Raw genomic sequence first — 26,859 nt, 5'->3', positions numbered from 1 at the left:
AAATTGTTTGTCCAAAGATAGGTCAGGAATTCAAGTTATGCACTTTTTCAAGTGGGTCAGGCACAGTTCACCTGCTTGTTTAAACAAAATATTACACACTGGGGTAAAAGTGATGTGATGCATTGAAGTTGTTCAAGGATAAGATGAAGAAACATTTTAAACAGTAACCTATGTTCAAACATCACCTAGGGCATTTAACTAGCACTGCTTATTCTCCACCTTTGCTTTTATATACAACCTGCCACCATCAGTTCCTCATCCTAAAGCTGATAATCCATAAGCAGTGAACACAGTTCAAAATCCATGCTTTAAAGGTCAAGTGAAAGATCAGTATCTTTCACTGTCAGCATTAATCTTTTTTCAAGGATGCAACTTGGCTAGATCTAACAGATGCAAAGGACACAATGATTTGCATTTTGTCATAAATAAAGCTACGCTATTACCTGTGAGTGACCTGGGTTCCCCGCAGACTGGACATTGTTTCCTCTAAGTTCTGTCGAAGATCGGCAATGTTTTTCACAGTTCGTAATCGTCGAGTTTCTGGATCCTCTCCTAAAGGAAAAATAAGCCATTAGAAAGGACAAAGTAGGAAACAGCACAAAACCAAACTGTTATCTTTGCCTGAATCCGTCTCAAATATGGTTTTCTGACACATAACGCTCTAAACTGGTTATTATACAGATACCACTCACCTACAGCAGGCAGTGCCATTGAAGCAGACGAACAGAATCAGTTCTGTGTTGGTAACTTCACAGGCTTCCTTTGCACCAGATGTTTCTGCACTGTCATTTCCCCATATGGCCCAATTTAAATCCTGGTTAACTTTCAACCTCATTAGAAAATGTACTCCATCAATACCATCATTTCCCTCCCCTACATTGACACAGTTAACATTAACCTGACACAGCCAGATTCTCCAATGCTGTATTTTCACTAGAACAACTTTTTCCCATTCCAAATACCTCTCATTCTACAGCCACAGCTTTCCAGTGACCTAAATTCTGTTGACTGTGTGCTCCACGCTGAATGACTTTTTGGGTTAAAAAGCTGAAGATTTTGCTTGTCCCCATCACAACAGAGTTATCATTACATAAATGGGTTACATGACACAAATCTGGGGGATGAGTTTTACTTTCCTTGGCATTTAGAAACTACATTCTTCAAATAACTTGTTCTAAAACATATTTTTGTCCTGCTCTTTAACTCCAAAATAAGAGTTTATACATATGAAAAAATCCTCCTAGTGTCTCAGCATAATTTATTTTTTTTGCTCTCAGCTCTCAATTAAGAAATTCTTTGGTTGCTAACTCAGATGAGCTTTATGTAGTTATATCTTCTAAGAGGTTGAAGAGAAGTGACTTCTGATTTCTAGTAGTGCCAACTGTCTGTAAGCTGAATGCTGAAACCAAAAACCTCCCAAAAGCCATCTGAAAATTTTTGGTGGTCATAGAAGGGAAAGATTTCATTTTAAAGGGTTTATAGCTCACAACTTCAGGAAATATTACTGCAAATTTAAATCTTTTTACACTTTGTATTAGCCATCTCTGCACAAGTAATGCATTTTTAAGCTGCCGGGATACTGTTAATCCACATAATAGCTAGTTTACATGGCCATCTACATATTACACACATCAGAAGTGTTAAGGAACTGATAAATTAGCTTTTAACTTTCTGCCATTGGGGCTTCCCACATTCTTTGCTTTAAACTTCACATTGCTGAACGATGCTGGATTGGAAAGGCCAAGTCACATAGTCCTACTTGCAGAGCAGTGTAAAACAAATCAGTTACCAAAGTGTTGGAGTCCTGACTACAAGGAACTACCAAGGGAGGGAAGATAGATTTTTACGCTTACATACTCACCAGCCTTTCTGAGACAAACAACAATGGCTCAGTTAGTGTCCATGTGAGCATTTTTTATGGGCCTCTACTCCCTAGGAAATAACCTAACAATAAATTCCACTTAGGCCAAATGATCAAATAATTATGATCTGGCTGGATTGGAAATAGCCATCTAACAAGATAGATTCCTTTAGCCACCGGGTCTCTGGACAGAAAACATTTTCTACACTCATGGACCTACAAATCATTGCAGTAAAGAACATAAAATATTTATAGGCCTTTAGCCTAGCAAAGGTCAGAGTGCTCTTTTACAGATCATTTCTCTCATAGATAAAAAGACAGAGTAAGTGACTTCTTAAGTGAATGTACATGAGACTCAGTGCAGGTAAATTAATTTCTACTGAGATCACTTATCTAAATTGATATTAATTTTTAACTTAAATGATGTTCAATTACTTAAACTATAGACAGACGTTGGATAGTGTCACTAAAACTTAATTATCAAAACACTTAGCTCTTCATAATAGGGAACATCCCTAAACTACTCAGCTTCCAGTTTTCCCTACCTGTACTCTTTTGTTTTATATATGCTTTTAAATTGAAAGTACCAACAGCTCCTACGCAGGGCAAGAAGGAATCTGTTACTTATTTCTTCTTATTTATTTGGGTTGAGAGACCATTTTGTTTTGCTTGCTCATTTTCCCTAAAGACTCCTTTACGGACTGCTGCTGTCTGTGGAGTTTGGCTATGCACAGCTGGCTTTTGCATCTCCACTGCTTGAGGTTGTCATGTCATCTGCCATTTTTGGATCCCTAACTTACATATTCTACTTGAATATGTGTTTACGTAACATCTGTCATCAAAGACTAAAGACCTTCTGTGATCTATAAACATTTCCCAGTTTACAAGGTGAAATAGACTTAGGCTAGGCAACGCAATGATGAAGAGGTAATATTAAAAAAGCCTAAGAAGCTGGACACCGTGTTTCATACTTCAAACTGGCTCAATTATTTAGGTAAGAAACTTAAATGTTCTCAAGGATTTTATCCCTTGTGCCATTTATTTGTCTATTTTTTAATACACCTATATATAAAACAGATACATTCACTGATGCATTTCTGCAGCCATTTTCCTCACCAATGACTGCATATGTTGATGGCAAAGGTGAGAAGCATGCACAGGTATAAACATGTGCTGACAGAATATGTAATGCAATATGCAATTAATCCAGTTGTGAAACTTACAGCCACATGACTTTCCAAGCAGGATAAACAGTTTCAAAACTCACATTAAATTGGAAGACACCAAGAGTAACTAGACGAAAAAATTTGGGATATTCTATTGACGAGACTTTGATGACTTTTAAAGTCGTTCTATTGATGACTTAAAAATACAGTTTAGACCCGTAATAAAAGACAGTTGTTAAAAATTGCTTTGTTATCATGGGTAAGCTTAAAAATTATTCCTAAATATCAAATACTTCCTATGGTAGCAGTAATTCTAGATAAGCGTTCAAAGTACTTTCTAACTTCGATTGCTATATTGTAATCATTCTATATGATTGCTAGTATTCTAATCACAATTTGTGCATGCTAGACACAGTAAAGTGAAGTTGGATTTTGGTCTCTTATTGCTGCAAACATCACTTTTGGAATTGATCAGATTCACGTGAGTGAATGTCAAGACTCCTCAAAATCTATAAAGAAATCAAATAGTCAAGAAGATTAACTTAATGTCTTCTGTAAGCACTGAAGCAAAAGCTAAAAAATAAAAAAAATAGCTTGTTTATTTGTGAATACTAAAGGTTTTCATTTATAGCTTAATCCTAAACAGTGCGGCACATGTTCCAGAAGACATTAAGCACCCAGAATGCCTAATGATTTCAAAAAATATAGGGGACACACCACTACACCATTTCAAACTTGCTTTAGCCCATTCTTACTTAACTGAAACAGAGTTATTAAGTTATCTTGTAAGACATACCTGAGAGGTCTTCAAGAGCAGGCTGTCCAGTTTTGACATAAAGAGCAGAATCCATGCCGACCCCTCCTGTGCTGGCCTCGGCTGTTACGTTCCCTTCATTGTCTGTCTGTGATCTGAATAGCAAAACAAAACAGAGATGTGCAGTCACTCTCCATCAAAAGTATCTCAAGTATAGCAACTAGACAATTGCACCTGCCATCAGCCACTCTGTCCCTCTCTCCAGAATAGACCAGCAGACTGATTTTACATAATTCATTAGTCCCATGTTGAACTACGTCCTAGAAATGGAAGCAAGCACTCAGCTGTAAAAAAAATAAAAAATTCATAGTCATACATAGGCTTCACAGCTCCTCAGATACGGTCCTAAGATGGATTTCCAGATAGATTTTAATTATCAATAACATAACCTGTTATGACTAATCAGATCCTCTCTAATAATCTGTTTTACATAAACACAAAGCAGGTAGCACGTGATGGCATGTTAAGCTCCTGCTGATTTCTCTTCAGTAACTGGTAATGACGCTCGTTTTTATTTTAAAATAAATGTTTGGGTAACACCAACTTCAAACACCGATTTTTAATCTGACATGGTGGCTGTTGTGTAATAAAAAGTGATATGGTGAGAATCTGTTGTCAGATTTAAATAATGCATCTTGGGTCATTTCATTTTACTAGTTGTGCTGTGTTTTGCACTTATAGCCACATCACAAGCAGCTGGAAATTCTCGTGCCCCAAGGATAAGTGCTGTACAAAAGAGAAGGCACAGCACGCAATTATTACTCTTAATTTCAGGCAATACTCTTAATTTCAGTTGACCCTATGCAAAATGTAGAGAGCTGTCATATCTTTTGCTAAAAAAATTAACGAAATAAAAAGTCTATTGGCAGCTGAAAAGTTTAGATTAAAGCAGCCTTAACCGATAGCTGAGAAAAACAGATTACAACTTCCATGTACAACTACAGCTATGGCACTTTGTACTCATTTTCCTTCCTCACAACTTATGCCAAGCTGCAGATCCACGTTAAGAAATCCACCATAGCTGTGAATACAGGGACAGGGAGGTTAGCTGAGACAGCGAAGGCCTCCACAATTAGCAGCCAGGATTCCCAGGTTCAGTCTTCAACAACCCATTCATATGGCAGAATCACAGAGTAACAAGGATGTAAATACCTCCCTGCAACTGCATTTTGCAGATTACTAAAAAAAGCATCTGAATACCATGTTGATATCAATATAATTTCATTTTCCTCTTTCTTTTTGAAAGCCAGCAAGATTATACAGTTAGGCTTTTTTCCTCAAATGCTGTAATGTAAAGACTATTTTTTCAATTTCTCAGCATTTACTCCAGGTGCCAATATGTAGTTTAATTCCTGTTTTTCTTTTCTTTTCTTTTTTTTTTTTTTTTGAAAAGGTCAAATAAATATTGCCTAGAGTTTATCAGAATGTTTGGATTATGAAAAACATATGGTTTGCACCTGCTTTACACTTCACATGATCGTATCTATATTCAATTTACCTAAGATGGACACCAAGAAGAGTGCTTTTTTACTTTACCTATTGATAGGATGTTGTAGCGATAAACGTAACTAGCCAGGAGCATCATAAACATATTTTTTGCAGATTACAAGGGATAAACAATAAAGCAATCAGTTTGTAACCACAAAAAACAATTTAATTCTAGATTACAACTGTACAGTTGCACTGGCAATTTTCACCTCTAAACACATTTCAAAAACCTGACCTTAGTAGAACCCAACAGCCAAAAAAGCGGTACTAATGGTGATGTCTATAGATGAAAGCGAGAGCAAGAAAAATCCAAAATGTATAATATAGATACAAGTTTTAGAGTAATTTTTTCCAACTGGTTCTTTTCTTGCAACTACATAAGAGAAAGACACCTGGCATTTTATTCTATAGACACAGAGATGACACTTAAGGGATCTGAAGACTCAAGGGTCATTCTTTCCATTTTGCTTTCCTACATAGTCCTGAGCATAATTTTGCTTCCCTCTCTTTCAGGTTCATTTCACTCTTATTTAAAAATTTAATTTCACTTTAAAAAAAAAAAGCATGGCCAACCATTCTTACACTACAACCGCCAAGAGATCAAAAGGAAAAAGCATTTAGCATAACTGAACCATTACAGAAAGGAGTGACAAAGATGGCCAAAAGGGTATGAACATCTCTACAAGTAGCAACTAGGCAGGCTAGAACAGATCCATCTTAAGGGATGAAGGGATGTGACAGAGGCCTACAAAATCATGAGCAGCGTGAAGACGACTAAGACAGAGCAACTGCTTGCAGTCTCTTCCTATGAAGGAGTTAAGGGTTGTCAAAGGAAACTAGGAAATAGCTGTCAAAAACAAAACCTAAGTATCAGACTCAAGAATTTCTTCTGTCACCGACAGGTTTGGGAACATACTTTCAGAAAGCTTCTTTATTCTCTTCCTTCTAATTACTCTTCCCAGCGTGTCCTCTATTGCCATTGTCACACAGAAGATGCTGGACTAGATGGAGGTTAGCTGTCACCCCATACAGCTGCTCTTAGGCTGACCTAAATCGAGGTTAGTGCAAGCATATGAGAACAGACCTTCTGCCTGGCCTCACCTATGCTAAGGGATTTTTCTTCGAATTTCTCATTATTGCTTACAAGGCTGCTCCACCACCGTTAGCCACACTTAAGAGAATGAGTTTATCTATGTATTAAGTTGGTCTTGTTACAACCTTTAAAGCTGTGATGCATAAAATACACTTAACCCATGTGGTACAAAATACAGGCAAGCACAGTAGTTGGTCAAGTTGCACTCTGTCATTAACTGTTAGCAGAGTTGGAAAACTGCAATTATTCACATCCCTGTTACAACTCATACACTTCAGTCTGACTGCCTTTGACAACAGTTTTTGTGTAACTGAATCAGTTATTCTCTCAAAACAATAAACCTTAACGCGATGTGGCATTCGTATTGCCACATCACCGCCCTGAAAGAGCATCCAAAATCCATCTTCCTACAGAAACGTCACGTTCCAAAGAGTTTAGCTGAGCAGTTAACCGTACCTGTACATGAACGGAGCTACTGTGGCAGTGTTCGGGTGGCTGTATTGCTGTTGGGGATGAGGTAGCTGAACACTCACAGTATTGCTTCCTGTTGTGTGTGTCGTAGCGGCTGGTCCATTGACAGACTGGCTGCTGTTGCTGCTGTTGAGGCCTCCTATACCTTTTCCTTCGGAAGAGGCTAAGCTCGAAGAGGAACTGGAATTCCTGCTGTCTAGCTGAGACTTCTGATGCGAGAGCCCTGAGCCAGGTTTCCCGCTGCGGCTTTCTTTTGCAGAAACTGGGGCACTTGAGGATTTCCCTGTGGTGTTTTTCATTCCTGGTTTTGGTATTCCACTGTGCGAAGGGGCAGAGGCCTCCTTCTTGGCACTATTCAGCTTTCCTCCTTTAGGGATAAAGCTTGCGATCTTTGAGGACTTTTTTGGCATCTCTGTTGTTGCTAGTGCTGTCTGTTCTTCTTTTGGTTCCTCTTTCACGTCCAGCTTTTCAGTGATAGATGTTCTTTTTGCAACGTCTTTACTTTTATCCTTTTCCTTCTCTTTCTGTTTCTCCTTCTCCTTCTCATTACCCTTGGGAGAACTTTTCTTATTAGTCAGTGCCCGGCTAAAAGTCCTTTGTGCAATTCCCTTGAGTGCAATTTTGGGACTACTGGACATCGATCCCGGATTGTTCACATTCTGATTTGCGGCATCAATCTCCTCGCTTTCCTCAAAGCTGGGAAGCGTCTCTAGCTTTTCACAACTGTTGTCCCGAGACCCTGAACACTCGAGCGTTGTCCCTCCTGCTTTGGAGCCTCCTTTGCTGTTGAAGAGTTTCAATTTTTCAAGCATGGATTTTTGACCATTGGGAGTCGTTTTGATAATCTCTGATGGTGGCTTTGGAGGCTCCGGTACCGGCTGCTTTACGGATAACATGGAAGACGTAGCTGTGTGCTTAGCACTGAGGGACTTGCTGCGCCAAGGTTTAATAGCAGAGCTGGGCTGAGGGATGGCTGATGAGTTATTGCAACTAACAGTACTGCTGCAGCTTTGAACTGAGGATGATACATTTTCATTCATTCCTGTGGGCTGGAAGGCTGTACTGTCTGCAGGCTCTGGAAAAAAAAAAAAAGAAAAAAAGAAAAACAACGATAAAAAACACACGCACAAGAAAATACAGTAGTGCCTGGTATTAAAGCTGGTCTGAGATTCTTTCTGTAATAAAACATTAGGGACTTTACATTAGCAACATTAAAAAGATAAACACATCTCACTATTTTAAACATCAGTATCACTTAATGAAAATAAAAGCCAGTTGTCTTTTCCTATCCTCCTATCCAGCTGAACAGCAGCAAGCTCCTACTATGTAATTTACATTTACTTGCTCTTTAAAGGAAAGAAGAAAAAAAAAAGAAAAAGGAATCTTCCTCCAGTTCAAACCAAAATGTGTTTTTTGCGATGTGTTCTCCCTTATTAGGTTCATAATACTTTCTCATTAGCAAAAACACAGCACTATTTTCTAACTAAGGGTTCTCTCTGCTTTTGGCAAAATTTTTGCTGTCCGAGTTAAATTCTTAGAAAAACCTCAAATATAAAAAAATGCAAGAGTAAGGCAAAAAAATAAATCTGGAGCTCTTTCAGTTAAGGAGAAGAGATCACCATATACAAAAAGGTAGAAGAAAACCCCATATACAAAAGCAAAACCAATTGTGCCCTTATGCAATGAACCCAAATTATATATTACCACACATCCTAATCCAGCTGTAAGAGAAACTAGTGGCAGTAATTGTACAGCCCTCCCCCTCAGAGAGAGGGAATCTCAGTTAGTTGCTTTTAATGTTATTTGTTCTTTGTAAGAAATTAGCGTAGAGCTTAAAGAAAGCTTAAAAAATCACACTCACCTACCAGTGGCCACTTCTCTTCTGAAGTTTCTCTTTGCTGAGTTTCCTTTCTGGAGACGTTACTCTCTCAATTATCACAAATATGTTTTCTGTTAAACTGCTCATGTTTCCAATTAACTTTTGTCATCTATGTCTGTTTGCCTGCCCAGCAGCCTGCTGGGGATTAACGGCTCTTACCTATATTTCTCTGCCCTCTAGCAATAAAGTAAACTGTGTATAGAGCTGCATTTTTTTAATTCAAAAATCAACAGCGGTTGAGAGCGTGCGTTTTCGGCAGCAGGAGCAGCCCAGTGAATTCAGTCCTGTAAATCATGAACCGCTGCAACCACACAGGGACTGTTTTACTTCACTTTCAGCTGCTCACTGAAGATACGGCTCTGTTAACCTCCCTCCTCTGATCCAAACCAGATCTACTAAAGATTTAAAGCACATACATCTTCATGACTTAATGTAGAATCGGGTTTCTAAGAGTACTAGGGATTCCTTAATAATAAACTCAGTCATTTCACAGGGTTATGGACAAAGCAGGAATTAATGATACTTTACAAAAATATTACTGGAGTTGGAAGATTTCCAGGACTGTTATTAACCAGTAACTATTATGTTGGCTGGTCTTGCTAGTCCTTTTCCTAAGTCAAACTACCCACGTGGAGATGGCAAGAAGCATCTGCCAGTTTACAGACACATCATGCTTCTTTCACGATACTGCCAGCCTGCTGACTTCAAGGGCATTACTCCTGGTTTAGTCCAGCACAGAAAGAAAAACCAAGCCCCAGACATCCCAAACAGCGATGACACTCGCTCTGCTCAAACCTGCTAAATTCAATCAGACGGATCAAGGAGGGCTGAGTGAGTAACAGTGCAGGAGTCACACTGCCTGCCAGCGCAGGGAGGGCAGTGACCCAACGTCACTGTGCCCTGCCCACAGACAGGAGGAAGGCAAGGTCAGAGCTACTTTATAAGCTGTTGGAAATATTACTCCCTCAGCTTTTAGATGCTCTGAACCATTGCTTTTACCCTGATGCTTTTGACAGTACACTGCTGCTTTTATTATTATTATTATTATTTATTTCCAGATGTCCTCCTACCTATCATCATCTACTTCTGATTGCAACGCCGCTCTGCTCTCCTTTTGTGATGTCCAAACAAGCAAGCCTTTGTCTCACCCTGCATTCCACAAAAGACACTCTGCAATGCAACAAAAGCTTCACTGAACTCCCAATTGTGCGTCATTTGCAAATAATTTGTATAGCTCCATCTAATGAATAAATAAATAAAAGTAATTGCCGATCTCAATACCTGGGTGCTTCCACAGAAACAGGAGATTCATAGTCCTTCCAAAACTAAGTCCCTAGTCCATTCCAGCCTAATAAAGTTGAACAAATCTTGACATAAAGCATACCCACGCCCATAAATCAACAGATCTGTTTGTGATTCATGGACGTACACAGGCCAAATTTAGAACTGCATCCAGGGATGAACCTAATGTATAAATCAAGACAAGCAGCAAACCCTTTACTTTCTTAGAAAAAACAAGGAGTAATAGGGAAATTGACTGGGACAATATAAGGGTGATGCATGGAAATTCATTGATAAAGGAGCCACCTACAAAGTAGTGCTTATTACTTTATATACACCTAGAGAATACAGCAGGAACTGGGGGGAAGAGTGATTTGTCCAGTCAGCTAGTACAAGATATGCAGCAACACAAGCCCAGCGCAGGGTGTTCAGCCTGAGCACGCAGCCAATGGAACATGCTTGGAAAAGAAAAGTGCTCTTTTCAAAGAGACTCTTAACTTCAGTTTGGAAAAAAAAAAGGTTACGTGTTTATGTGTAACAACCAGGCCATTCTGTATTCCCTAATCTCAAAGCCTACCTAGAGTCTTGGCATGAGGTGCGACCTGAAGGCTGGAGGCACACACCTGAGAAAACAGATACCTGAGGACCAGGCTGCGGTCCACAACACAATTGTAAAAGTCCACCTCTAGCTCAAACACCGAGCTCACTGTTAACATGCCGCACATCAGCTAAGGGAGGAGAAACAGAAGGCAACCCACATCAGCACAGCCTCCCTATGAGCAATACAATGCTTTCCTGGAAGTAAATAGCAAGTGTTGTTTCATTTGGGAAATGAACTTCCTCCTAACAACCCAGCTGAGTGCTCCAGTTCTTGGGCTTTTAGGAAAAAGGTCTTGCTCTATCAAATGAAATGGATTATTTTTCCAAATCCAAAAACTTTTTTTTTTTTTTTTTTTTTTTTTTTATTTCCCCCCAACAAATTTCACAACTTTTTCATTTCTAATTTCTCTGAATGTTTTGAGATTTGGTTTGGTCATTGAACAATATACACTTTTTTTTTTCTTTTCTTAAATAAACACGGCATTCACTTTGACCTCTATGCATACACACGTCTGTTTGGACCTCAGTTGCACTTCCACTGCCAGTGGTGTAGAATGAATATAATACAATTCCATTCAGAGAGTTTCTTCTCATCTACAAACATGTCGGATAAATCAGAATTAGGACAACAATACTATGACTGCAACAAATTTTTCAGATGGGTATGTGGGGACATAAATGTAATTTTTGGTGTCTCTACCTAACATTTTACAGTAAGCACATTCTATGAATGCTGGATTCTACACATTTGATACCAATGAAAAATATTTGGAAACTTTGAAATATAAATATAAATATATATATATATATATATTTCAAAGTTTTCAAAGTATATATGTATATATATATATATATGCTAAGCTGTTATAACTTTGGGGAAAAGAAAGATATTTCTTGTGTAAGAAATATTTTCTTGCACAAACCCAATGGATTGTGATTTATTCTCAGGACAAATACAGTGGAACTGGAAATTCCAAGTCCTCAAGTTTTTCTTACATTCTACCACGGAATGCTAATGCAAGAAATAAAAGGTTCACCGTAAAACACACTCCTGAAAAATGGCTTCAGCTTAAGAAAGCTCCAGCCTTTTTCAGATTCTCCATTTCTTTCTCACAAACAAGTCTGCTGGCTCTTTTACTCCTAAGGCCAATCTTGGTAAACGAAAGGGATTCTGCTGCCAGAATGTAGATTCAAATGCTAGGTTTCCTAATGAAGCAGTAACATCAATATGTGGATAATACATCAGCATGCAAAGGGGAAAGTTTTATTCAGCGTAGCATAGGCCCTTCTTTCATGAAAAGGAGAGCAGGTTTCATGCATTCGATTAATAAGCTTATTATTTCCCATGCGTTCCTTTGTGAGGGAGATATTTTCTTTCTTCAGCAACCTGCATTAACTAAAACTGACTATAAAAGAAATGTTTTCAAAACCAAGCTACGGTCCACAATAAATAATGATCTCTTTCCTCTTTTCAGAGTCAAATCTTGGCCTGAAATCTATTTTGTTCCTAGTGTTCCTGTTAAAAAGATGTTGGTGGTCTAGTTCCAATGCCAATACGCACTGTAGCATGGGTAAATCTGATTTCAGCTGCTCCTGTAAAGTCTTAACTGCAAACCTACCCATTTGTGATGAAAAAAAAGAATCCGAAGGCTTATGATTTAAATCTCCCACTGAAGTCTTTGAGAGCTTGCGTTATAATAAGGTCAGGAGAAAATATATGCAATTTCCCATCATTTGTCATGTTCAGTCTAAGCAAGTGTACTTTGATTTGCTATAACTGACAACTTTCAAAAACATTTTCATTATAAGCATGAAAAGCAACACAAAGACAAAGGATACTCTCATAGTTACGTCTTCTTAGAGGGGTCAAGAACTTCACACTATTTTTATTCATTTCAGAATGAATAAGCTGTCATTTTTTATTTCACAGCTATGGGAAAAATAAGAAGTTCTCATGAAGAGAAATATATTTTAGTCCAGCCCATAGATTAGATAACTGAGTTAAAAGCAAATCCACAACCAAACTCTAATTTAGGAAGTAAAAGCAGAGCTGCTCTATGACACCATAGTGTCAGAACTGCAGAAACTGTTGTGGCAGTTTCATCATTTCCCATGCAGAGGAATAATTAGCAAGTCCTGACCTTCCCGTCCACCAACCAAGAAGACTCTCCTTCAAAGCACTGCAATTAGGAGTCCTACAGAGAAAAGCTTTTTAGCTGAGCTATTCTTCAGTGGTGATTTATCATGCCTAGCGAACCCCTGAAGTATGGAAACGTCTGTGTTTTTGCCAGGAGCCTACTATAAAAATCAGAATCTTTCCATAATCCAAAACAAGAACAGGTAGAGCAGAATGTTCCTAACAAGAGTACCCTGGCAAACAGCCCTCCCTCCAAATAAGTTAAACTCTTCAGATTCACAGAAGTTTCTATTTCAGTTGTAACACCGCTGACCCTAGAGAACTAAGGCTGTGTGGAGCAGGCAGGCTGGCTGGCTGGCTTCGGGCTGGGGACGAGGCATGGCCTCCAAGGGCAAGATGACTGAATCTTTGTATTCTCTCTTCTACTCTGGCCCACAGCAAAAAGCAACAAGAATATTTTCTCAAAGGCAAAGATTGCCAGATAGGGATAGTCTGTGTAATCTGAGAGATGATCAGATAGGAAACATTTCGCTTTGCTGAGGACAAAAACTTCACCAAGCTGACTAGAGCTGGTTTCCTCAACTTCTATCTGCTTTAGGGTTGATTCAATTTATTGTAATATAGCAAAAAAAAAAATACCCTTACTCCTTGATATTTTCCATTTCATCCTTCCTTTACTTCTTCAGCCTCAATGAGGTAGACTATGCTACTTCAATAGCAGTTGCATGTATTCACAGAAACATACTGTACTTCTGAAAACCTGTACCAAATGCTGAAGATTTGCCAGTCACTAAGTTTTCACATTTCTGTGAAGTTCCCTCTATTCACTCAAAGCTTCAGTGTATGGAACAATAGTACTGTTGTTTACTAGCTTACATGGCCAAGACTTGGTATTTTTGCTGAGGTGAAGGGAAATAAAATTGGAGCACAGGCAATCCTTTTCTCATTGTCTTGACATAACCGACTAAGACACTTGAATTGCTTGTTGTTTTTGTTTAGTTACTGTAAAACTCAAAATACTGTCCACATGACTGCTTAAGAAAGAAGTTGGAGGGACCTCCATCAACCACATACCAGTTCTATTGCCACAAAATAATGAAAGCAAGTTCACCGTGCCATTCCAAACCAGTCGCACTCTCCATTTCATCCTAGACAAATACCATTCTTGTTCATTACTCTTGATTTTTCTTCTCGTTATTTGTACAATAAAATCCCCCAAGATTTCTCCTAAGAGGGTTATTCAATTCATTAATGAATTGCAGGCAAAGAGCTGTTGAGGCGTCTTGATTAGGCTTTACACATAGGTGGCATGGACAATACGTATACACAGTGGTCTCAACCCAAAACACCTATCCTACAGGTTTGTAGGATATGAAATACACCATAAACATGTTAGTGGTCTGAGAACCACACTTAGACAACACTGACACTTGGCTATTCTGATTATTAGCACTGGCTCCAGTTGGGCTTGGAATGACCACGGAGGTAGAAATGGAATCAATTTTTTTGAAGAGAAGTGACAGGCATTAGGAAAAAACACCTCAGAAAACTCCCACTGATGAATTGACGCACCAAGCTAAGCCACCTATTAACTAAGAAATATTGTATTCTGCTCATTCAGAAGTCACGTAATTGTCTAGCTGTAAACAGTAAAGTTGCAAATTCCAATGTGTTCTCAAACATGGGTATTCTGTTTAACCAGATGAGTCAAACCAAACCATTTAGATATACCAGTACTTTACCATCATATGTATTGACACCTATACACGAACATATGTAAATATGTGCAAACCTATTAAACTTGTACATAAAACAGCAGATGGACAGATATCACTTTCTACACTGTGATCGTCTTCCTTTCATCTTTCTGCTCAATGAAACTACTTTAAACTCCTTAACCTAGCCGTATCACCAAAGTTCTGGTCATAGGAGTGAAAGAAAATCATTTTTTAACTTCCTCTCACACAACAGCCACCACTGGAACAGTGTCAGGCTGGACATCTTCATGTGTGTTTTCTTTAGCATTTATCAGATCACTGGACAAAGCTATAGCCTACTTTAAGGAAGAATAACACCATATTATAAGCTAGACTTAAAATAAAAAATGTGTTGAATCCATTCCATTTCTAGGTTGGGAATCTACAGCAGCAGATCTCTCAAGCCAGGACAACATGCAAGTCATGATCTACTACTCGTCGTTACAGTCATGAAGGGTTGACCGTGACTTGATGCTCCTCAACCACTTCAGAAGTGGTGGTAGTTCTCTGGAGCCAGTGATGGATTCTGTAGGTGCATTTGGTTATGGACAAGGACCAGTCAAAAGGCTCAACTGAAAAGCCTCAAATGGAAGAGGCCAAAGATACTGAAATATACCCAGGGGGAGGAGGCTTCTATCGCTGTGGTAAAAACATACTGGCACTTACAGATGTCTGGGATGTAGCAATACTACTGTTTTCTTTCCTATGATTTAATAGTGAACTTTGGTTTCCATGGTTGCTCCTCTGGCACAATTCACCCAGCAATAAATTTACGGGAAATGGTAAATATTTATTTTAAAAGGAAACATCTACGAACTGTGAAGTCCATGCAATCCTGGGCCAGCACTTCAGCTGGTATAAATTAGGGTGGTTCCACTGTCTCCCGTACAGCTCTACTACAGATGTGCACTGGGCTCCTTCTCAAGGTTATGTTTTACTTCAAAGCACAAGGGTGTTCTGTTTGTTTTTTTTTTTTTCCTAATCCTAATGAACTGTACACTTAAGAGCATGTCATTGGCTATTTTTTTTTTCCAAAAACTTTTTTAAAATACCATTTTGGCTTGTTCCTAAGACTTACACGAACTATGGCAAAGTTCTGTGGTCTTGCAAAGCTCCATTTCAATTGCAACTAAACCTTCAGTTAGCCTCTGTTAGGTAAAAGAGAACATATTTTTTAATGCCAAGTTTAGCCAGTTAAAAAAGTTGTAGAATTGAACATGAATATGATTTACTGCATACTTGTGTCTTGTCCTATAAACGTGCCATACTGCTTGTTAAACTCTGAAAGTCTTTCAGCTGTCTTACGGGCACGCACCCAATATAAGTATGTTGCTGAAGATTCACTCAGATGAGCCAATCTTTTCAAAACATATTTGGAAAAGTGACAGGATGCAAGCGATACCCCCAGGATACACAAGCATGTTGTTTGACACTGACTCCCATGACAGTCACCTCATGATATAAGCCAGTAACCTTATGCGTAGGGAAATATAGAAGAATTAATCTGGGAGAAATAGTTTGAGTCAATACAATTATGTGTATTAAAGTTGACTGAAATGTTCTGTACTTAGGAGAAATTAAATGCCTAAATATAAAAGGACAAATAATCAGCTATGCAACAATACTGCAGAAAAGACATAGGAGTTACAGTATATAACAATTAATGCCTTTAAAAGACATTTAGATGTAGAGCTTAGTGATATGGTTTAGTGGAGGACTTGATCGTGTTAGGTCAGAGGTTGGACTTGGTGATCTTGGAGGTCTCTTCCAACCTAGATGATTCTGTGATTCTGTAATTAGTTCACCCTACTTAGCACAAGAGTAAGGCCTCACATGAAGCACTGCATCCAGCTCTAGCATCTCTCTAAAAAAAGATTGACAGCCCCAAAAGAGGCCAGGAGAGATCATCAAGAGAAAACAGACTTCTCACAGAGAACCTATAAGAACCTACGAGAGGAAAGTTGAAGTAGCAGAGTTTGTTTAGTCTAGAAAATAGAAAGCTGAGGGGAGACATTGCAGGTCTTCAAATATGTAAAGACAGTTATAAACAGGACAGATACTGGGGGGCAATAACACGCCTAATTTTTAGCCAAGCAAAATCCTGACTCTTTCCACGGATTGTTTTATTTATTTTTAAAAGCTACCTATAATACTAAACACTAGACACTGGAAGGAACACAGTAAGCGACTGTCAGATCTGCCACAGGACGTTTCAGAACAGACGAGCAGACACCGCTCGGGTACAAGTACATGGGATTTTACTGCAGAGCTGGAGCACAGATTCTGCCGTTCATTTACAGATGCAATTCTGAAAACAGATAACGTATGCTGCAAACTTATCACAATTTTAAATGCTGGTCTTTAAACAGAGTTAAAACCAGGTGTATCTACTCCACAAAATTATGGCTCAAAATTGTCTAATGACAGTGTAAATGAAGTAGTTTTAGACTAAGGAGCAAACAAAAACCTAGCAATTCTCCCAGGAAGAAAACATGAAACAACCAACCAGACTCTCAGAGTATCTTTCATGTTATCCCATGCATTTTCCCTTCTCTCTCTCTGTTTTTTTTTTTATTTTCTCTGTTAAGCCACATCAAATTCACCATATCGAAAGATAAATAAATCACTCTGGAGTGTGTTTATATCTAAGTTTATATCTAGAAAATTTGACAGAGTTATTCCGGCATCTGCTTTTTGGTAGTGCGTACAGCAGAATGGTAGGAAACACCAACTGCGTTGCACCTTTTCATGTAAGGTTATGGATTTGTCAAGGCAAATTATGTCAACTTGTTTTATCATTGGTCTGACTTGCAGAGAAAGCCATCAGTCAGCAAGGATGGAGAGCAACTCTGGGCTGTCGGCACCACGTAGTCACACAGGCAGCCTTCTAAACACCAAGCGCGATCTGCTCTTTGCTTCACACCTCACCGAGATGAAGCACTTGTACATTTTTAAAAAGGGGAATGACCTAAATTTGTGATGTTTTCACATTCTCTGTTGAGCCAATCACTTTTATTTAAGAGTGAAAAATCCCTTTTCTGCTTTTGCAGTTCTTGTAATCTGAGCAACTTCTGTACAGTCTTATCAAGTCACCACTTCGAAAGTAAACATTAGGCTCACTCAATTTTCCAAAGAAAAAGAAAACCGAAAACAGAGCTAAAAACACACTGACAAACAGAAGTCAAAGTGACTGTTCTACAAAGTCAAACCCCAGATTTTTTTTTAAACCTACACAAACATGATTTCAGTCATGAAGTAAGTTACGACTGCCACAAAAAAAAACGTTTACTTACAGCAAGGGACAACCGTTTCATTCTATAAAACCACTTTCCAGCTTTCTGACATCCACACGCTGTTCAGAGGCATCCTTCCATCGCAGGACCTCTGCTGATTTCTGATGTTGAGGAGCGTGCTGCTAACGCTGCTGCTGCCCCCAGTGTGACCAGCCAGCCCTCAGCAGCCACAGAGCTGGGGCTTTGGCACGGCCAGCAGCGGTTCTGGCCGCTCAGACAGAGATGGTCGATGCCTTTTCAAGATCAATTCAAGTATAGAAGAGTTCTCTGCTGGAAATCACAGCTGCATGCTGCACGTAAAGGACGCTGCTTGAGATACCGGGCGTTATTTCTCATTTCTGTGTTATTTAGCAAGCCGCCTGGCTGCCACCAGATCTTGCAGGGACTTGACTGGGCAGGGAGTGCTGAGCAGACAGAGAGTCCTAAAAGCTGCAAATGACCTTTCTGGAGTTGTATTTACTCTCTCTTCCGTAAGATATCAGACACTCCAAGTTCAGGACTATTCAGCCTTTAATTACCAAAAGATATCATTCAAAATGCTAAGATTTATTACAGTAACTGGTGTTTGCTAGCTTCTATCAGCTACCAACATTACCATGACTTTTTAAACACATGGGAGGGCACTGCAAGCGGCTTTCAGATCCCTTTAAAGGCAGAGTCCACACTGAGCTTTTTGAAATGCTCCCCATGAGACTAATTGGCAGCAGACCCTGGCAAGCTTTGCACGCTGTAGTGGTTCAGAGTGACGCCAGTAACAAACACAGCCTTCCGCAGAGCTTCACAAGCACAGAGCTGCACAGCAGCCACCTGCGAGATCAGATTTGGAGGCCTGGCTTTCATGTTACCTCTTCTCAGGCAGCCAAACCATCCCTTGTCTTGTAACTCCTCTTACCTGGTTACCAAAATGGACAAAACCATGGAGTACAAACGCTATTTCAGGCTTAAGAGATTCATTTACCAGCACTGGGACGGCACTGTTTTCTCCCACTGTTAAACAAACATTTTATAATATAGTTATGGTCTCTAGCTTGAAATCATGTTGATATTAATTAGGAACAATAAAATCACTTTTAAAAATTTTTTTCCCAAAAGGAAAATAGTAGTTTGAAATGAGTTCCCATCAGACTAGGTTGGTTATTAACAGGCCTGCAAAGAAATGTTTGCGCTGCAGCTGACAACCTGACCACCACCGAACAGAACAGCCAGGGGGGTTGTTTGCTTTGAACATCACACTTGTAATACCGTAACAAAGCAGTCAAACCTTTCATTGTGGTCAGTGTCGTGTGATCATCTCAACCCTTACATACCAAAAGGGATGGCTTTTTCTTTGGCCAGGAAACAAGGAAGAGTAGGAGATGAGGTGCTGAGCCCTGGAATAGGCTGACCAACCATGTGTGTGTGTGGATGGATGGACGGACGGACGGACAAACAGATAATCACTTGTAACTTTGGCCATCCCAGTAACCTTTCACCAGCTCTGACTCTAGCTGTCTGGATGAACCCAACGTCTTAGCTCCCCTGCCACGGCTGTGACAATAACTGGCCCTGTACCTGCAGCCAGAAAAATCCTTTGGTTTCAAATTCAGTCTCTACACTGAATGCTACTATAAATGGGTATAAAAAAAATGTTAACTTCTTAACTGGAATCTCTATCATGTTTTACAAGTCTCAGCTCTTTTTTTTTTTTCCACCACATTTTTTTCATTCTTATACTATTATTTGGCAGAAAGGAGAGAGTCTGCTTTTTGTCCCTGTTTATTATTATTAATTTATTGAGAGTGGAAAAACTGCGTGAGATTAAGCAGAACATAAAGCTTCCAGTGAGGAAGACATGCAACATCAGAAGACAGAACAACTGTCCAGCCTGTACTTGATACAGGAGCCAACCCCAGTCATTTTGAACATCAAATATTTCATCTGGTTTTATGTGCAGTTACAGAAGAGGCCTTGTCCTCCATTGTCATGCTCTTAAATAAAAGATTTTTAATTCAAGAGAACTACTACGATCATCTGAGTTGACCTCAAATGTATTAAGCCAAAGAATTTCATTCAGTAATTTAAGCCAAATCTATAACCTCTGCCTACACATCAGATCTTGGTAGATATTAAATTTGGACTCATTATGTCTAATTTAATCCCTTTCAACAGCTAATCACCCATGTTCTTAAAAACTGCATCTAGTTTGCTGTCTGAATTGGGCTAGTTTCAAATTCCAAACAAATGGATACTCACATGCAGTCTACTGAGGTAATAAAGAATCCTTATTAATATAAATCTCACTCCCTACAGATATCTTTTAAGTAACAAGGAAGTAACCTTTTAAACAAAAACATAAATTTATCTTTTAAATACCTAGCTGCAAAAGAAGTTTTCCAAGCCTCTAATGATGCTGTACCCTTCTTCTCATTGTTTCATGCACGTTGTCCCTTTATTCAATGTCCATTTGAATGCTGCTGGAAACTTCAGCCTTCAAGATACTACCCCTGACAGGAAAGGTGAGAACCCTGAGTTTTCATTTCACTTTGCACATCTCATCTTGTTCCTGGTAAGAACTTAGAAAGCAACAATCTCAAAGTCAGTATTTTTAAATTGACTTTGGTTAGTTTGTGGTTGACTTAATCCAAATCTGCTGCTTTTGAATAACCTTAAGTGATCCTGAGTTTGAGAAAAGCTCAGTATCACACAGAAGCAAGCCGAGAATGTATTCTCAGGTGCTTTTTATATCAACGCAGCATTTAACATGACTCCTCTAGGACTCAGCACCAGGGGGGTTTTCATGTTCCTAGCTGTGAATGCTTCATTGCAGCTATTTAACTGGTGGATTTAACTTTGGAGAGTCATTCCTGCTAAAGCTATGACGATACATGTCATGCCCTCTTGAACTGTACCGACAAATATAACTGCCTACATACAAAGTGCACACATTTTTAGCACACATTTGCTGTATGTAACCATACACCAGCAAGAAATATTTGTTCAGCAGAGTGGAGGTTTCCATGCCAACATTTTACTAACTTGGTAGTTAGTCCTGTTTTGATACCACAACGTGAAAAAGATATACAAAGAAATTCCTTGCCTGTCCTTTGACATACGCTAATATCTCTTCCTGTTTAATTAGATAATACTTAATGAAGTATTAACATTTTATCTCATGTAAAATTAGATAACATTTACAAGTATCGAAGTGTGGTAATTTCATCCTTGCCAGAGCTCATAGCTGGACTAAAGTAAAGTCAGCCCCTTAGTATTAAATCCACAGAGGTTTGATGCACACAAAATTGTCATTGCCATGAAAATCTCTGATTCTCTGAGATCTGCGGATCTTGGTACTTCCCTGTTTATCAATGCTACCCTCTGTACAGGAACTATTTTAGCTGTGTTAGCAGGATAAACGTGCCTGTAATAAGTAGAACATGGACTAGTTTGGAACATCACTGTATTATATTGCAATATACAAAGCTTTACACAACAACAGACCAGAACTGAGCATCAGCATGGAACAAGGGAAAAGATGGAACATTTAAATAAGAAGGGCATTTAGAACAGCAACAAAATATCAAAGATTTTTTTCTTACCAGGTAGAACTATCAATCATGAAGCACACTTCAGTTTTGCTTTGCCTTTGCTTCTCAACAGAGTCTCTTAAAGAACTCACTGACACTATTTAGTCAATGTTCCAATATATTTTTAATACCCAACAAAACTAACCATTTCTAACAATTGCAGAAATCACGGAGAACTCCTGGTTATAAAAGACCTCTGGAGATCATTTGTTCCAACCTTCAGATATAAGCAGGGTCATAGATTCGTTTAACCAGGGCTCTGTCAAGGCAAGTTGTGAATACCTTCAACAAGGGAGATTCCACCACTTCCCTGGACAAACTTTTTCAATATTTAATTGTTCTTGTACAGAACAACTTCATCTTATTGCCAGACAGAAATTCCCCTAAAGGAACTTGTGCCATATGCCTGATGTCCTTCACCATGCATCCCTGTGAATACAGCAACCAGCCTTCACATACTAAAAGACGGTGATTGAAAATATACTGCATTCCAGAAGGTATTACCTAAACTTTGAAAGAAATAAAAGGAATGCGACATCAACCAGAGGACCACACGTTTCTCTTACTTTCCTGCAAATACAGGATACCCATGCCTGGAAACTGAGACATGCGGAGCTCAGATTACAGCTGAGTCAGCAGGATCTCATTTCAGGACCCTCTGATGAGACTCATATCAATAAGTTCGCAAGAACGTGGCCATTAAAACATTTATTTCAGTGCACAAATACATATGCATGAATTTTCTTTTTATTTAATACTTCCTGTTTACGAGAAACCTGACATTATTAGCACTGCCTTCTTCACAAATCTGAAAAATAAGCATTTCCTTTGATCTCATGTGGAAATGGTCCAAGCTTGGTAGTGCCTTTTCTCTACTGACATTTTGTCTAAAATGCAATCCAAGGGGAAATGTGTCATTTTTCCCATGGACTTCTACTGCCCTCTGTAGGATTACTTTAAATAAAATATTACGAAAAAAATAGAAAATACACCTAAGTGTATAAGCCTACCAGTCACATTACTGTATCACATCATAAACTTCCTGGAGATGACATTAAGTTGGCATTTTCTATAGCTTCAGTATTTTAGGGATTTTACAGACTGGGGATACAAGTCAGAGAGCAATAAACAAAATATTCCCATACAATGCTACCAGACTCTTGATAATGCAAAACGGAAACTGAGTGCCTAAAGATCAGTGAAGACAGTGGATACGTGCGGGCGTTCAGGGCTGGTCAAGAATACCCACCATTTTGCAGAACAGCAGACTGCTTTTAAAGCCTGTATCAAAGAACTGTCAATTTTGTGTGGCTGTGCAAAACACTGGGACAGATAAAAAGAAGATATGCAAAGTCCACGGAAACACAGAAGAGTACCACCATTCTGTGGAACAAAATGGTTGGAAGACAGAAAAATCTGAGTTAAGACAGGAAATCTGACTTCTTTTCCTAGATGGTTCCTTAGTTCCTGTGTCTGACTGACAGCCCTCCAAATTGTTTGAAAGCCCAAGACCTGCTAAATGGCAGCCCTACCGAAGGGCCACAGATAAACATTTATTTCACTCCTCTCTTGTGATCACTGCTGGAATTCTAAGCATCTAGACAAGTTCCAATTTGTAAACATAGTTGCTCGTGGACTTCTAAGTACTTAAGGGGTTCAGCAGAAGCCTTGAAGATCTCACCCCTGGATTTACACACCCAGAGCACATAGTGATTCCTGAAGATCTTCTGTAGATCTGGACCTCACTCCATGATAGACAAATTATACCACCACATGAAAAGCATGCAGTTCCTTGACACATGTAGACACACCAGAGTTTATACTAACTGATTCAGTATTGTAAGTCTGTAACAGGTGCTGAAATGAACAGGAAATTACATGTTTAATCCTAACACATTCTAATTTCATAAATCATTGCAAGTTATGCATTTCAGCAAATGTATATTCTAATGACTTCTACCATACTGATTTTTATTTTCGTTTTTGAATGCCTTGAGATTTCCAGATTTGACAGATTTCCAGAAGTGAATAGCCAAAAGTTTCGACAGACTGATTTAATGTTGCAAGATTTCAACAGGTTTCTAAACAAAAAAATAAAATCACTGCCCCCCTATCATTTTACATTCATAAAAACTTAAGCATCCACTGTCAGCAGTTGTCAATTAATTCTATAGCTCAAGAGAAAGACCATACGCGTACGGCAAATATTATTTTCATAAAGCTCCCCAAAATCCAAAAAGAACTATAGCGTACCAAAATTGTATTAGCTTAAATTATTTGTTAGCGTTCAATTATTGACTATTACATGGAAAATTAAACCATATGAAAATTGAATGAGTCTGTCATTATGCATGACAAGGATCCTGATGTGTGAATTTTTCTTCTTTCTTATTTGCACACAACAAATTTATCTTATTTGTCCAAATGTTGTAGTGTGCACACAACCAGAAGGACTTTAAAAATATATATATCTGTATCTACTTAAGTGTCTGTGAATAGTTCATTTTCTCAGAAATCCTACTTGATGTCTTTCTGTTTTTCCTATGTGTCAAAGCAACAGTAGTTACATTTATTCACATCACAGAATTTTTCTCTGAATCAATCCATCATTGCTTGTAAGAGAAAGCTGAACTTTGGTTTGCAAAAAAAGGTTTTAGTTAAACTGCAAAATCTCCAAAGGTCTGTTACATATAGCATCTCCCACAACTTCTTTTTTCTTCTGAAAAGAAAGAAGTCAAAAAAAGTGCTTTTAAAACATGTTCATTATCTATACTGGCCTGTGTATTCTTGGGTGAAGGGCAGACCCACAGTTTTCATCAGCCCTTGTATCTACATCCTATCTAGGAAACGGCCCGAGTACACCAATTGCTTCTTCCTCTGTGCTCAGAGCCCATCATGGGAGACTTTAGAAGCACACTGGGAGCTACAGTCAGCTTTATTTCTGTGGCTTGGACTTCATGCTCCAATTTCTTTCAATATTTGCAAATGTCATCTGGCAAAATCAATTAAATTCCCAACATTCGGGATAAGCAAAGCCCTGCAACATTCCAGGTCTTTACGACAGAGACTATCTCCTTATGTGTACTTCTTTGCTAAGAGTACACATAGATCTCAACACACACACCTGCTTGCATGCATCCAAGAATCTCTTATTGCTATATAACAGCAGAATAGTTTTTTAACTACAATAGTTTTATGTTACATAAATCCTTTCTAGATTTCTTGAAAACTGGTGGTCTCATCATTAATTGACTAGTGGAATATTAAAAAAAAAAAAAAAAAAAGTAGGTTATTTATTTTCCAGTAGCTAGCTATTCCTCCATGCTCCATTTACTGTCCTTTTCATTTCTGATGTATTCTGTTTCAATTAATGCACTTTCTTTGCCACAAGACACAGACGACTGACTAACAAGACAGTTCGCATTTGGAGGGAAAGGCCACAGATTATTTAAAGGCTGCAAATTACATCCTACTTTGTAAGAAACTATTCAAATGTAATACACCGAAGGCTACCTTCTATCATGAAGTGATCACTCATGCCAAAACAGTCTGCCAAAACAGTCAGATTTCTTTTTCTCCCATTTCCTTCTCCAAAAACACGTAACAGAGCTAGTACTGTGTAAAGGGATCAAAATTTACCACGAGAGAGCTGACTGACACACAACATGGTCGTGTAAGTCTCATTTCCTTAGGCAAACTTCAGGATATGGGTCAGAAAACTTGAATTGTCTTAGCAGTTTGACAATAAACTTGTCTGGCAATGTTACAATTAATGTGAAATAAGCCAAAAATTTGTCAGACCAACTGGTTTTGTTTCTCATGGATGCAAACCAACTTTATGTCATGACTGTGTTTTTAAGCGAAGTTCAAGTTCAACTTACATAAGCCCTTTTTTTTTTTGGAAGGCCATAATTTATGACTGGATTTATATATTTTTTTTTATTTTTTTAATTATTTTTTTTTTCCTAGAACCAAAGTTCTGAGTATTTTATACAACATATAGAGACCATGAACCTCAAAAGAAAACAACACAAACTTCTTTCAGGCATTTGTAACACTGAGAGGAAGCAGATTATCTTGTATGCTTCTTCAGTAACCACTTTATCTTACTGAAGAGATGGATTACAATGAGGAATGAGTGTTGCAGAGCTGTCTGCCTAAACAGCTGATAGTCAAGCTTCCCAGTTGACAAATGACTGTTATTTCTCTGTACGTGAGAGAGAGGAACTAGGCAAAAGACCAACGGCAAGATTTTTCCCTGAAAACGAAGAGAAGAAAGTCAAGGCTGAAACCAGCACTTGACTTGCCTTATTTAGTCATCTTGGTAAGCTGAGGGGAAGCCAAGAGAGTTCAAATTCTGTCTTGATGGCAGCTGCCAGCTCACCACCCACCCATACACAGGTACCGATTGCTTGGCCAAGCGATGTGCATCTGGGCCGGGCTGCACCGCTCACCTCACATCACCCGTCCGGGAGCCCGGGGACACCGGCACAAGGCCTGGTGTTGACGAGGGGGACCAGGATAATATCACATAGGAAAATAAGGCTCCGTCAATTCTCACCTCTCACTTCTTGATTTGGGCTGTAATTGCTAGATAGGGTAATAATCCAAAATTAAATTCAGGCATAGGGCATGAGGGTCTGCAGAAGGAAAAACACATTTTCCTGAAAAGAAACAGGCATGGGAACTACAGGCAAGTTGAGTCAGCCCAGTGTTTTTCTCTCATTCAAAATACTCACTACTGTTAATAGAAGTTACACACATACAGCACGGAGATTAAGCCTAAAGGGCACGCTGCCAAGTGGCTGCAAGGAGATAGTATTGAAACACAGTATGGATCTATCTTCGTAAGGGCAACGACTTTGTTAAGGGCACAGAATTAGCTGCCAGCCTAAGCCAACAATTTGACCGTAGCAGACTAGAATAATCTGCTCAGTTTTCACCAGTCGTGTCCTCCAAAACTCTGCTGGTTAATGCCGCATTACAGCGCTCAGAGCTACAAACTCCAGCTAATGAATTCTGTCAGATTACTAACTCAGTGAGTAGACACCAAGTCAGTAAATGCCATTCAAAAAGCAGCACTACAGACAGAACACAGTACTTGCCATTTCTGATGCATTGCCATAGACACGGTTTCTCAGCAACATTTATAAAAATACATCATGTTCCTGCCTTCAAATCCTATACTACACGACCCTATAAATTCAATTTAAATAATGTATTTTAAGCACCTTTGACAATAGCAGAGGAAAGGAAAAGAAATGGTGCTATTTATCATACAAAAACATCGAAGAAATCTTCAGTGGTCATTTTCCATTCCTGTCAAACTGCTCAACAAAATGCCTTATTGTTGGATTCATTTTCTACTCCCCTTTGTCTGTGTTTGACACCAAAAAAAAAAAGCCTGTTTCACCAGTGCCAGTTTTTCTTGAAGCTATTCTTTCATGTGTACCTTC

General features: G+C 38.8%; 1 protein-coding gene across 11 annotated transcripts in view; it reads right to left on the bottom strand.

Moving 5' to 3' along the window:
- Positions 1 to 26,859, bottom strand: part of NAV2 (neuron navigator 2) — a 419,946-nt gene that overhangs the window by 104,379 nt on the left and 288,708 nt on the right. For 10 of the 11 annotated variants that reach the window (XM_068684879.1, XM_068684882.1, XM_068684888.1 and 7 more), the window contains 3 exons: positions 6,879 to 7,968; positions 3,824 to 3,936; positions 444 to 552 (listed from right to left, as the gene is read on the bottom strand). In XM_068684879.1, the coding sequence (XP_068540980.1) occupies positions 444 to 552; positions 3,824 to 3,936; positions 6,879 to 7,968 (1,312 nt within the window). Of the gene's footprint in view, positions 1 to 443; positions 553 to 3,823; positions 3,937 to 6,878; positions 7,969 to 17,840; positions 17,991 to 26,859 lie in introns of those variants that run through there. The other variant, XM_068684886.1, reaches the window with a different exon arrangement.

Source organism: Anas acuta, chromosome 5 (genome assembly GCF_963932015.1).
Source record: "Anas acuta chromosome 5, bAnaAcu1.1, whole genome shotgun sequence".
In the NCBI taxonomy this organism is placed as follows: domain Eukaryota; kingdom Metazoa; phylum Chordata; class Aves; order Anseriformes; family Anatidae; genus Anas; species Anas acuta.
Note: the sequence above shows the minus strand (reverse complement) of the source record. Positions and strands in the feature narration are given on the sequence as shown.